The 13,200-nt window shown below is 52.2% G+C and overlaps 2 protein-coding genes across 2 annotated transcripts; one reads left to right on the plus strand and one right to left on the minus strand.

Moving 5' to 3' along the window:
- Positions 1-1,375: 1,375 nt before the first annotated feature.
- On the minus strand, positions 1,376-2,745 carry LOC136453142 (psbP domain-containing protein 6, chloroplastic-like). Its single transcript, XM_066453716.1, has 3 exons — positions 2,286-2,745; positions 1,882-2,198; positions 1,376-1,768 (listed from the first exon to the last, which is right to left on the minus strand). Exons 1-3 carry the CDS (start codon positions 2,608-2,610, stop codon positions 1,598-1,600), a joined length of 813 nt encoding a protein of 270 aa, XP_066309813.1. The 5' UTR covers positions 2,611-2,745; the 3' UTR covers positions 1,376-1,597.
- On the plus strand, positions 2,713-4,097 carry LOC136453143 (uncharacterized). The gene is made up of 5 exons (XM_066453717.1): positions 2,713-2,966; positions 3,060-3,187; positions 3,315-3,401; positions 3,520-3,678; positions 3,768-4,097. The coding sequence occupies exons 1-5, from the start codon at positions 2,846-2,848 to the stop codon at positions 3,888-3,890; spliced, it is 618 nt and encodes a 205-aa protein (XP_066309814.1). The 5' UTR covers positions 2,713-2,845; the 3' UTR covers positions 3,891-4,097.
- The last annotated feature ends 9,103 nt before the right edge of the window (positions 4,098-13,200 follow it).

The raw sequence follows: 13,200 nt of genomic DNA on the forward strand, positions 1-13,200 counted from the left end.
CTCATTTTGCCATAGAGATAGCAACACATTAGTAAAGCCGTAGTTGCACATTTAGATAGTTTATTTAATTGCATATGTTTTGCTGAGATTGAAATTAGAGGCCATAGTTTAGAAGTAGATTTTAAGTTGTCTAATTCACCCCCTCTCTTAGGTGTCACGGTCCTTCCATAGCTTTACTTTAGAGTTGTCAGTGAAGCTGGTGGAGTGAAGTTATGCCAAACGGGCCTTAACATTGCAAGCTCCAGCTCTACCTTGGAGCTGTTCGTGAAGCTGAAAAAACAGCTTCTTTGGTGTGTGGGAGTTGAGAAACATAGCAAGAGAGTTGAGGCTCCACTCCAGTGCTTTCTACAAGCATAGTGCTTATGAATCACTTGATGATTAGTGTCGATGCTTTGCGAAGTGATTGGGCTAGTTAGACCACACTCATATGTGCTTGACACTCGGTGCTTGCGCGTTATTGTTGTACTCGGCGGGACTTGTAAGTCTTGCGAGACCACACTAACCACGCTTGTGGTGTGGCCTTGTGTGGGCTTTCTTGCGAGGGGCTCCAACAAGGACTAGGGGAAGCTTACGTGCTTCTCGATACCTCGGTAAAAATACCGGAGTTATCGACGGGAGTTTGCATCTCTCATCTTTAACTTCCGCATTTTTATTGCAATCTCGGTTGTGTGCTTTACCTTTTCTAGCTTTGTTCATAGGCTAGTTGATAGTATTGGAACTTAGGTTGTATAACTCATTTTGCCATAGAGATAGCAACACATTAGTAAAGCCGTAGTTGCACATTTAGATAGTTTATTTAATTGCATAGGTTTTGCTGAGATTAAAATTAGAGGCCATAATTTAGAAATAGATTTTAAGTTATCTAATTCACCCCCTCTCTTAGGCGTCACGGTCCTTACATAGCTTTACTTTAGAGTTAAGTTATGCCAAACGGGCCTTAACATCGCAAGCTCCAGCTCTGCCTTCTGTTCGTGAGGCTAAAAAAACAGCTTCTTCGGTGAAGTAAAGTGAAGTTGTACTAAACGGGACCTTAAGATTCTAATTTAAAGAAGAAATTCAACTTCTGTGACTTTAGTTTTCATTGGATCGCTTTGTCGCGAACAAGTCAAAGAGTATGCCTGAGAGTCTATATTTTTTCTTGGTAGAGAGGGTCGCCAAATTTGAAACGCAAGCAACTTTTCTGGAAGAAAACCTGCGTTGCACACTTGCCGTTGCTTTGCACATTTCAATCATGGTCTTGGTAGGACATTTCTAATGAGGCGCCCGGATATAATTTTTGTGGTGTTTGATATAATTGATTACATATTTAGCCATTTTCTTCTTGTACAAGTGAAGTGCAGTGTAGATAAAGAATCGCATTTACTGACTTACAAGATAGTAACCTGCATTTCTTACTGAAAATGATCAGTTCCTCTCTGTGTACATCTGACGTCTCGTCTTCGACAAACTATGAACAGAAACCGTCACTCAAGCCTCAAAAAAGCAGTGTTTTGCCTTTATCAGATTTATATATACTCCCTCGTACTTTAGAGCTTCATAAAGCAACTCAACTCAAAAAAGGGATGTTGCCAACAACGTAACTCATCACCCAAACCACTCATACTTGAAACGAGTCCACTATGGCTTTCAGAACCTTCTGCGACGCCGGCCACTGCTTGTCGTTGGCGCTCGCGACGAACAGCACCACCGTGTTCCCCTTGGCGGTGGCCTTGGCCAGGTTGTGCGAACCCGTCAGCGCCAATGGAGTCTCCAGCACGTAGCTGTAGTACTGCATGACAGGAGGAACCGTGATCCGCATGAGCAGCTCGCCGCTTTGTAAATAGCCCGAGGAAGATTTCACTACAACAAGCAAGGGGAGGAGCGATCGAGGTCAATTATTACAGTCTGGCCGTCGACGTTCTCGACGTTGGTGTCGACGAGCTCGTCGGAGTCGAAGGTGTTGCCGGTGACGAAAGGCCCCAGCGAGGCGATCAGCCTCTCGGGGCTGCCGATGTCCTCGATCGTGGCGTTGGGCTTGTTGGTGAGGCGGATGAGCGGCGACGCCACCACCTGCACCTTGCCCTGCTTCTCGTCCTCGAACTTCACCTCCACCCACGGCTCGGCGCACTTGGGCTGGCAGTAGTTCCCGGACAGGATGTTGGCCACGCGCGTCTGCTTCCAGGTCGGCGGCAGGATGAACTCGTACGGCTCCACATTGCCTGAGATTGGCACGAATGAAATGATGCACTGACTGATGCCACAACAACATGCTTATAGAGAAATTATGGCAAGGACCGAGACCTCACCGGCGCGGAGCGCGGGGGTGTCCTTGGGGGTGGCGCGGAAGAAGACGAAGCCCGGGTTGGCCGGCGCCGGCGGCAGGTACGTGCCGACCTCGACCTCACGCGCCTGGGCCGGCGGCAGCGGCGCCCTCGACAGCACCGCGCTCAGCGCCGAGCCTAGCACCAACTCCCTCCTGTGGCTAGCGACCGTCACAAGAGGCGGCGGGCGAGGGACGGCGTCGTGGACCGTCGACGGCGCGCCCTGCAGCGGAGAAGTACAGCGCGATATGACGGTGGGTACGGGCAGCCGGAGCGAGGTGAAGAGCGGGGAGAAGACGGACGAGGCCATTTTGGGGGCAAAAAGGCGAGCCGAGCAACTGGTGTTCCCGCGGCACGAACGCCTTATCCACACCACACGACGCGAGCGCCCGCGATATTTTGGAGCTCACTGGACTCTAGCCCAGGAGGACGTGCGCCCGCGCGGCTCGGCAGCGTCCTCTCGTCAGCGCGTCCAGGATAAGATAAAGCTCCTCGGCACGGGGAGTGGCGTGCGGCCGAGCGGGAGGGAGTAGCGCGCGTCAAGCATGGCTCCGGCAGCGGTGGCCGCTCCCGTGGCTTCAGTCTCCCCTGCGGCAGCTGCGCTCGCCCCTGGCGGCGCCGTCCGCTCAGCCAGGATAGCCTCCCTGCATCCTGGCCATTCTTCCAGTACGTGCCACTGCTGCACTTTAGTTTTCTCATCATCTTATTAAGCTGATTTGATTCGAATCCAGTCCTGCTCTTTCTGCTCTGTCCCCTAAGCCAAAATCGTGCTGCTGCCACCCCCGAACGGCCTGCTCAGATCGGTGAGGCAGAGGCGGCGCTTTGCGGCACGGAGCAGCATCTCGGAGAGCAGCACGGATGACTCCCAATCCCCGAAACAAGAGAAGGTAATCCACGCCCCCCCTGATATCCCCGAAACACTCCTGAAACTGATGAAAACACCCGCGCGCACGCCGCACAACACAAAACACGCCGAGAATTGACCGAGCGGGGTTCGGTCGCGTTCCGTTGCAGGCGCCGTTCGGGTACACGAGGAAAGACGTGCTGCTGATCGGCCTCGGCGTCACCGCCTTCGGCGTCGGCCTCAAGTACGGGCTCGAGGTGAGGCGCCGCCGCCGCCGCCGCCGCCGCCGCCGCCGCGTCCATTTTTACTGCAGAAATCTCGCTCGTTTTCCATCTGCAGTTGGCTTACTCGCCGGGAAACGCTACGCGCGTGCAGCTCCTGGGCGTCGACCCCTTGCAGGCCGGGAACGTGGTGCAGCTGCTGGTGGTGCTCGGGATGACGGTGGGCTGGATCTCCACCTACATGTTCCGGGTGGCCAACAAGGACATGACCTACGCGCATCAGCTCAGGGACTACGAGAAGCAAGTCATGGAGGTGCGCGTCGCGGCTTCTGAATTTATCGGCTGGAGAGAGAGAGAGAGAGATTGATCGCCATGGGCCTGTTGCATTTTGTGTCCTTGCAGAAACGGCTGGAGAGCTTGTCGGAGGCTGAGCTGCAGGCTTTGCTCGAGCAAGTGGAGGAGGAGAAGCAGCGCATGCCGCCGGTCCCGGAAGAGCCGAACGCTATTACCTTCAAGAAGAAATGATGATCCTTCTATTCTATCTGCCAAATGGACATCGTTCTTCGACATGTTTATAGCGTAGCTTCAGTAGCTAGCTCCATCGATCTTTTAAGATCTGTATTCTGTACAATACGCCCCGCTAGGCCACTAGTGCAGTAGTGCTGTCAAACATGCATGATACATGAAACATTCACTTTCTGTCGTTGAGACAACAGCATGGCACCAATATCCGTTGTGTCAGACTCAGATATCATTGTTGTTAATGTCTACCGCAATGCTACCATTTGGGAGGTCTTCACTCTTCAGCATCGTCTGTTTGCTCTTCCATTGGTTCGTTTGCTTGCGTTGTGATCAGGTCAGGGCCTGATTAGATGAGCTAGGGCTAGTTACTACTGGGCTAAAAATTAGCTCAAATTAGTCAAGATTAGCTAGCTAGTTGGCTAACAACTAGTTGAAGACTTGTCTAAAAAATTAGCTCACCTATTAGTCCTTCTGTTTGGATACACTAGAGCTAATTTGGACTAATTTTTAGCTAGCTAGTGATTAGCACTTGTATCAAACAGGCGCTCAAAAGTATTTTTTTTCACCATATATTTGAGACTCTTAAATACAGTAGCCCCAATAACAAATACCTTTTCCAGAGTTGCCATTGTGCAAGAACGATATATACACTGATTTCTTGAGTGGTTAAATGCATCACAAAGGATATTTTCTTCCTTTCAAAAAAGAAAGAAATAATATTTTCTTTTTCTCAGCATTGGTAAGATGAGGAGTCTGTCACTTTTATGAACATATATGCATCTGTTATCATAGAACATGCAACATATCTAGGAAAAGAATAGAACACTAACACTATAGTTATCTACTACACCCCAAAATTAAAAGGTGACACATAGTATCTTGTGCACCGTATTTTTGCCTAAAAATTTTATTGCTTTAGAAAATAACATTCATGTTTAGGTCTTCAGATATCATGGTTACCTTAGGCAAGCACAATAGCTCTCATTCAGCAAGTAAGACTCCTCGTCAGCTGGAAATATAGGCATACATCATGATAAGTGCCTAGGATACATTTTTCTAAAGAGTCGAGAGCATGGTTGTTTGGTTAATTTGTTTAATCAGCATATTATCTGATGGAGACAAACCATCTAGCACATGGTGTGCGTCCTAATGACAATGTGGTCGACTAATGGATGAACGTACCCATGTTTTTTTTTTCGAAAGCGTGCTTAGCACGTGCTTGAAGTGGGAATCAAGGTACACAACCCGAAGGCCCGGTTGGCGAGTTGCCATAGGCGCGACGGGTAGAACACATACAAAGATCACCGGCTCGAACGGTGGAGCAGCAAGGTCGTAGTGCTGGCTAGACTAATTGTACGACAGAGAGCTAAGGGAAGCCCGCTAGGCGGCAGGCGTGAAGAGCGGCGCGAAGCTCCGGAAGCCGGCCGCTATCCAGTCGTTGGCTTCGTGACGGATAAGAGATACGAGCTCGGTCGGCGTCTTACAGGAGGAGTTGAAGGTACTTCTATTGCGTTCCTTCCAAACCACCCAAGAAACAAGCAGCACCAAGAAGTCGAATCCCCGCCGGAAGGACTCGGGAACCCGCATCCGTTCCTGCTGCCACCAGTCGAGTAGAACGGACTCGTCGCTCGGGCAAAGATGCTGGAACCCGACACGTGCGAGTAGGCGGTGCCAGATCTCTCGGGTGAAAACGCAGGACGCCCACCAAGGTTCAGCGTGGCCATCAGCAGGTGACAGCTTCACAGTGACAGAGAAGCGGCGAACGCATGAGCTGGAGACACTCCAGAGGTCTCGACGCTAGGAGGTTACTGCCCCTCCGGCCACGCCGATCGCAGGCAAACAAGCAAAATCAAAACTGGCTCCAGTAAGATCAGCGTTCATGGAGGCAGACAAGTTGGCGACTTTGGTTTCCTGAAGACAAACGATGGAAGCTCGCTGTTGCTCGGCGACGTCATGCACTACGTTGCGGCGCGCGCGGTTGTTCAGGCCGCATGCATTCCAGACTAACAGGTGGTTCGTACTCATGGTAGAACGCTGTTGCGACGTATACCGCGGTGCTCGGCCAACCACGCTATTGCTCCAGCCTCGCCACGGTCCTCGCCCAGCGTGTGCCGCGCATGGGGAAGATCTCGCGCAAGGCCGCCCTTTTTGAGGTAGAGACGGACCCACCGAAAGCTTCGTGGAATTGGGATGCAATCGAGTCATCCGGCGTTCCCGTCGCCATATTGTTTGGACGCCCGGCCCATTTGTTGAGCAGGACGCGGCGCGCCTGCTTCTCTGGCTGCGGGTCACGGAAGGCCGACTTGGTAGCCAATCGGTCACTGCGACGTGGAATCCAGTCATCGTCGACGTTCTTGGCTGTCCGGGTGCGTGGTGGGGTGCAGACCAGGGGCTCCTCCAGTGGCAGCTTCAACGAGTCGATGAAGGAGGCAACCGAGGCTGCAGTGCGTGCGGCAGGCTGCACAACAGGCACATCTGCCAGAGGCAGCAGCGGGGCGGAGGTGTCACCACCCTGGTGGTTCCCAGGTGAGGCGCATACCGTGGCAGGCTGCACAACAGGCACATCGGCCATAGGCGTCGACGGGGTGGTGGTGTCATCGCCCTGGTGGTTCCCAGGTGAGGCACATACCGCTAGCTGGGGAGTCTAGGCATGCAGGGCATCGTTGAGCATGTCCACAGCCAGTGCTCTCGTAGGAGAGTAAGCAGCACCTGTGCAAACCCAGTTCTGCTGAAGCTGCAATTCGAAGATTTCATCAACGACTGAGGGTGAAGTAGGTGGTCGAAATACAGAGGGGCTCCTGTTCGGGAGCAAGCAGAGGTCCGCTGGCAGTGAGGAAGGGGTCATCTCAGCTAGCGTCACCAGCTGCACCGACCGTGGGGCCTCGAGAAGAGACAGGTCTAAGCCCAAAAGGGAGCCCAAGAAGCCGTGTTGTGGCTCAACCGTAGGGCCACTGCCGAGGAGATGGGCGTCATCACAGAAGTCCTGAAGCAACGGGTTGGAGGAGATATTGGCCGCCGGTGTCCGAGAGTGCTCTGCGTGGTTTAGCAGGAGTGGCACGGGCTCCTGGTCGGCCGAGTATCCGGCAGTGTGTGCTGCGGATAGGGACGGTTGCGTCTGTGGTGAGGGGGGCTAGACCAGTGAGCGGGGTCCGACCATAACCCATTCGAAGGAGACAAGCGGACATCTGACGGAGCCGACGGTGATGCACTGTCGCGGCATGAAGGTGGTCTCGTGTCGCCCACCAAGACGTGGAGCATCATCATTGGCGTCAGCGAACCTACGTAAACGAGGTCCGCGCGTATAGTCACCGCCTCAGTCCATGCCAAGGTGCCGTCGGTTGAAGTTGTTGTCATCCGAGTCGTCGTCGTCCGGGTCGTCGCCAGCGAGCCCCCCTCCGAAGAGGCTGGCAGCGTGTTCTAATCTTGGCATTTGATGATGCGAAGGCGTACCCGATAGCGTAGCCCCAGAAAGCCATGGAGGACGGACTCGTCCGCGCGGAGGTCGAGCACATCACCAGGGACGTGAGCCCCAGGCTCCGGGATGAAGATGGACTCCTCGTCTGAGATGAGCCGCGAGTGTAGGCACCAGGCAGCAACAAAGAACTCGTGGTCGTCGTCCACTGGGGCCACCTTCGGTGGTGCGGGCACAATCTGGGCGCACCCCCGGGCTAGAATTGTCTGTGCCACCGCAGCAGAGCGAGCGTGAAGGGGAACGTGCGTCATGCCCACCAGAACTCTGTAGCGAAAGGAGCTGGCAGACGCGAGCGAGGTCCACCTCCACCGGTGCCAGATGAGGCGAAGGGGGGGGGGGGGGGTTGGGCACCCTGGTGTACAACACCGCCTCCAAATCCTAGAGACGTGAGAATCTGATGATGAAGTCCTTCGGTTCATGAATCCGCACCGTGGCGTCAACAATTCCAAGGTAAGTTGCAAGATAGTCGCGCATCATTGCAAGGGACACTTGCGGCCTGGTGTCGGCAATGACGGCGACCAGAGCTAGGCCAAGGTCACGCTCTGTGGCCTCTAGCTCCGTGGAGCGAGGCACGACGACGAGGCCGGAGTGGCGTCTTCCATCGCTTGCTGATTGTCCTGGAATACTGTCATCAGTGATGGGTTCCTAGGCAGGGGGCGGCTCTGGCACTAAAGTGTCCGGAGTTGGCGGAGCGCAGCAGTGGGGGACCGATGTCGACCTACCGGTGGAAACCGACCGAGCGGAGATCGTGTCGTCGGAGCCCGTCGGCCGTTCTTGCCTAGTCGGCCGGCGCCTCGCCGTGCCACGGCGGGGAGCACCGTCGGAGGACCAGCGTCGCTTCCGGGCACCCAAGGGGGGAACGAACAGTCCCACAACCCATGGCACGCGTTGCCACAGTTGCGGCATTTGGGAGTTGCAGCCTCTTCTGTGGAGCGTCTTCCGGATGATTTGGTGCCCGTCATTGGAGGGAAGGGGCAGTCACGCTGCTGGTGGCATTCGCTGTCGCAATTGAGGCACCTGGTGGGCAAAGAGCAGGCTGCTCTGAGGTGATGCCTGCTTCCATAGTTGAAGCATTTGCCATTGAGGTTGGTTGGCACCGGTCTCGGTTGGCGTGGTGGTGTGCATCGGCACCATCGTCGGCGGCTCTAGACCTGGAAGTAGCCATCAGCGCCCGGAGCCCCGGAGGTGCGTGGCGGGTGGGCGGCCGTTGAGCGAGTTCGGTGACGGGCATCATCCACACCACGTTGGCCCTGAGAGGTTAGCGGGGGACCTTCCATCGGGGGGTGGGCGCGGCGGGCGGTGGCCATGAACTCGCCAGCGATTCGATGCCAATGTCGGCGGCGTGGGCGACGACGGCGCCCCCTGGCCGGCGTGGGCTCCTTTCCCTTGCCCACCGACGGCGGCGAGTCCGGCTCAGATCCGTAAGAGGCCTCAGAGTCGGTGAAGGAGAGCCTCGCATCGTAGCTCCTAGAGGCAGGGGAGAAGGGCTCAGCGTTGGGGTTGATACCGGGGAAGTTGGGTCCGGACCGCACAGTGCTGCCAAAGAAGGGCGTCGCGTTGGGGTTGAGGCCGGCCGCGGTGGCGGGCCCCTCTTCTTCCACCTCATCTGCCCAAGAGCACCGTGAAGAGGACCCAGGCTCCATGGCAAGCAGTGGATCTACAGGGGGGAAGCCGAGATCCAGCGGCGGCCGCCTCAGCGGGTAGGGACACGGCGGCCAGCTGCCCCGCGACGGAGTAGATCTGGGCGGAGGAAACTGTAGGCATGAGCTACGCACCCGGTAGAGGGGAGATGGAGGGGGCGTCGTCACCGGAGGGGAGCCACACCGTAGGGGGCCGCCGCCGGAGGGGAGCCGCGCTGAAATCCCCCATCCCGCCCTCCCTTCCTCGCCCTAAGTCAATGAAAGGTCCTTGTTTAGTTTTGGTAATTGAGTGACAACTTAGGTGGACTAATTGTGTTTATGTGAGATACACATGTGATTAGTCCACAGGTACATATGTGTGAGCAACATATGCCATAAAGGTGAAAATGGCTTGGAGATGTTGCAAAGCTCACACATATGATGATGAAGGCGCTTAAATGCACATGAGACATGACATTGAGTCATGTGATCAAGGTGGAGAAGATCAAGACAAGACTTTGCTTGATGGACCGGTTGCAAGCGTGAAGGGCAAGTCGAAGGCTTTGGAGCGATGGACCGCGTGGTGGTGAAGCTTGAGCAAGACTTGGCGCCGATGGACGAAGGCAACGGTGAAAAGCAAGTGAGGTCAAGATCGATGAACCAACAAGATCACATGGTGATATGAAGTGAAATCATATCATTGATGATCATGTTGGTGCATGTGTTGCATCGACATTGGAGGAGATGGAATGGAATGCGCAAGGCAAAGGTATAACCTAGGGCATTTCATTTTACCGGTCATAGGTGTGTAGAGAAGTTTATGATTGGATTTAGGATAGATGGCCGTACTATCAAGAGGAGCAAACTTGTTTGCATATCGATCATCTAGTGCCACTCGAGTGATCTAACTTTGCATCATCACTAGGATTGAGTGGCGTGGCAAGTTGAGTGGCTAACCCTTTGGAAAATGATTGTGAAAAGCTAACACACATACACATGGTGGTGTACACTTGGTGGTGTTGGCACATTTACAAAGGAGATGAAGTTGGAGTTGATGTGGATCAACTTGGTGAAGGAACTCCACCGGCGGAGTGTCCGCCCGTAGAGTGCGGACAGTCCAACGGTGCCACCGGCGCCCTAGACAGAAAAGACGGGTCTCACAGAGTGGACCGGACGCTGGTCACGTAGTGACCGGACGCTGGGGTCCTGCGTCCGGTCAGAGTGATGTATGGTCATGCAGGCAGAGCGAAGAAGCTAGAGAGTGACCGGACGCTGGTGCTGCGTCCGATCACGTCCAACCGGACGCATCCGGTCATGACCGGTACCTTACTGGAAACGACCGGACGCTGGGGTTTCTGCGTCCGGTCAATTGAAGCTGGTGCATCCAGTTAGGTCAAGTGACCATTGGAATCAGGACACGTGGCCGTCTGCGGGCGACCGGACGCTGAGGTCCAGCGTCCGGTCAACACGACCGGAGCGTCCGGTCAGCCCAACTTTTGCCCAGTGAAGGGGTAACGGCTAGCTTAGCCCTTCGGGCTATAAATAGAAGTGGCTCTCGGCCATGGCAGGAGAAGAGCACCTCAGGGGACTTAGTGTCCATGCTTGTGAGTGCTTGGGAGCCCTCCATCTCACACATACTTGATAGTGATCATTCGATTGTGTGAGAGAGCGATTCTAGTGCGATTGCATCATGAGGTTGCATCGAGTGGCACTAGGTGATCGAGTTGCAAGCCAGTGGTGCTTGTTACTCTTGGAGGTTGCCACCTCCTAGATGGCTTGGTGGTGGTCTCCGTCGAAGCCCGCAAGAAGCTTGTGCGGTGCTCCGAAGAAGTGCTTGGGAGGGGCATTGTGCTTGCCCCGCGGGAGCCGCGAAGAGCAACTTTAGTAAAGCGTGTCATTGAGCTACCCTCACTCAAGGGGTAGGTTCTTGCGGCGCCCGACGTGCGGGTTTAGTGGGTGATGCTAATTAGCCGCCGAACCTCCAAGTGAGCGGTCGACACAACGGGGACTAGCGTGTTGGCGAACATGTGAACCTCGGGAGAAAAATCATCATGTCAACCTTGTTCTTCCCGTTGGTTTGCATCCTCATTATACAAGCTTGCAATTACTTTTATATATATTGTGCTTGTGTAGTTGCTCTTGTAATTAGTTAGCTTGTGTAGCTTGCTAATTACCTTCTTGCTTGTGTAGCATAGAAGTATCTCCCTTGCGTGGCTAATTTGGTTTGCGTAACCTTGTTAGTCACATTGCTTAGTTTGTGTAGCTAAGTAATTGCGCTCTCTAATTAGGCATTGGTTGTCTTGTTATTGAGCATTGCTAGTGAGCTTAGGTGACTTTGTGCTTTTGCTTACTAGCATGTGTAGGAGCTCCCTTATCGCTTAAAGTACTAGTGGCATAGGTTTGTGTGACCTTGCTCCTAGAATTGTTTAGGTAAGCTCTAGCTAGCCTGGCACCTTAATTGCTTAATTAGTATATTTGAAAGGTGCTAAAAACATAGATAGAGGGGTGTAGTCTTGGCTAGACCGATAATTTTAATTTTGCACTTGTTTCGGCTAGCCGACGCGATTAAGTTTTAAAAAGGACTATTCACCCCCCCTCTAGTCGCCATCTTGACCCTTTCAATCAGTATCAGAGATAGGTCTCTCATTTGTGGTCTTCACCGACCCGAGAGGATGGTGGCTTATGGGCTAGATGTTGATTGCCCACACATTTTTGATGGCACACACTTTACACGGTGGAAAAATTGGATGATATGCAATTTTAAGTTTATTAGCCCTCAAATGTGGTGGATGGTAGATGTAGGCTTTTCTCATGTGTTGGATGAAGATAATCTAACTCAAGCACAAGAGAAATGCCTAGATCTCGACATCCAAGCTACTAACATCATGTATAGATCTTTGCATGATTGTATATTTGGAGAGATCATTAACATGAAGACCGCTCATGAGATTTGGTGTTATCTAAATGAGAAGTATGGGACGGTCTTCAATGATGAAGATGAGCCCAAGAAGGAGGCGCATGAGTGTGTTGAGCATGACCACAATTCGGTGATTGTGGAAGATTGCTCCACCTCATGGTCAAGTGATGATGATGATGATCGATCTACCACAAGTTCACTTGACAAGGTTGATGATGATACCACAAGTGTTGCAAGTGATGATGCTACCCCATGCACATTTGATGGTGATGATGGTTCATGCTCAAGCCATGATGATGATGCTACTACAAGCTCTTCTCCATCACCACATTGTCTCATGTCACAAGGTGACACCAAGGTATCAAATGGTAATGTGGTTGATAATGTTGATTCATATGATGAGCTTGTTAGTAGACTTGCTAGCATGACCATGTCTTTAGAAAATGAGAAAGCTAAAACAATGAAATTAGAAAATGAAAACTCACTTCTAAAAGATTCTTGTGAAGAACATAAGAAATTACTTAATGCTTATAAATCTTCACTTGATGAGCTAAATGTGAATCATGAGACACTACTTGCATCTCATGATGATTTATTAGAAAAGCATGCCTCTCTCATTAAAGGGTTTACAAAGAAACTTAAAAATAATGAGAGCTCATCATATGGGTAAAATGATAAATCACAAATTGTTGCTAACCCTTGTGATGTAGACAAGAAGCATGTATCCACCTCTTGCGATGATTTATTAGATATGCCATGCTCTTCATATATAGATGCTTGTTCTACTTCTATGTCTTGTGAGACTAACATTTTGAAGGAGAACAATGAGCTCAAAAATAAAGTGAAGAAATTGAGCAATAAGTTAGAGAGATGCTACAACTCTCAAGTCACCTTTGAGCATATGTTGAAGACTCAAAGAAACTATGGTGACAAGTGTGGCCTTGACTTCAAGAAGAAGATAACAAAGGGCGAAATGAAGAGAGAAAGAAATATGAAGAAGCTACAACAAAGAAAGCTCTCTCATACCATGTGCTTCCGGTGTCATGAAGCGGGACACCTTGCAAATGGTTGCCCTAACATTGAGAAGCTCAAGTTGAAAAAAGAAGAAGAGAGGCTAAAGCATGTCAAGTGCTTCAAGTGCCACACTTAAGGTCATCTAACCTCAATGTGCCCAACCAAGCAATTGGTGAAGCAACAAGTGAAGCCTCAACCAAAGCCACAAGTTGAGTAAGAGAAGACACCCCAAGAGCAAATCAAGATCAACTAAGATGATGGTGATGATTTGATGGTCAAGAAGAAGAAAAC

The sequence above is a fragment of the Miscanthus floridulus genome, chromosome 5, assembly GCF_019320115.1.
Source record: "Miscanthus floridulus cultivar M001 chromosome 5, ASM1932011v1, whole genome shotgun sequence".
Classification (NCBI taxonomy): domain Eukaryota; kingdom Viridiplantae; phylum Streptophyta; class Magnoliopsida; order Poales; family Poaceae; genus Miscanthus; species Miscanthus floridulus.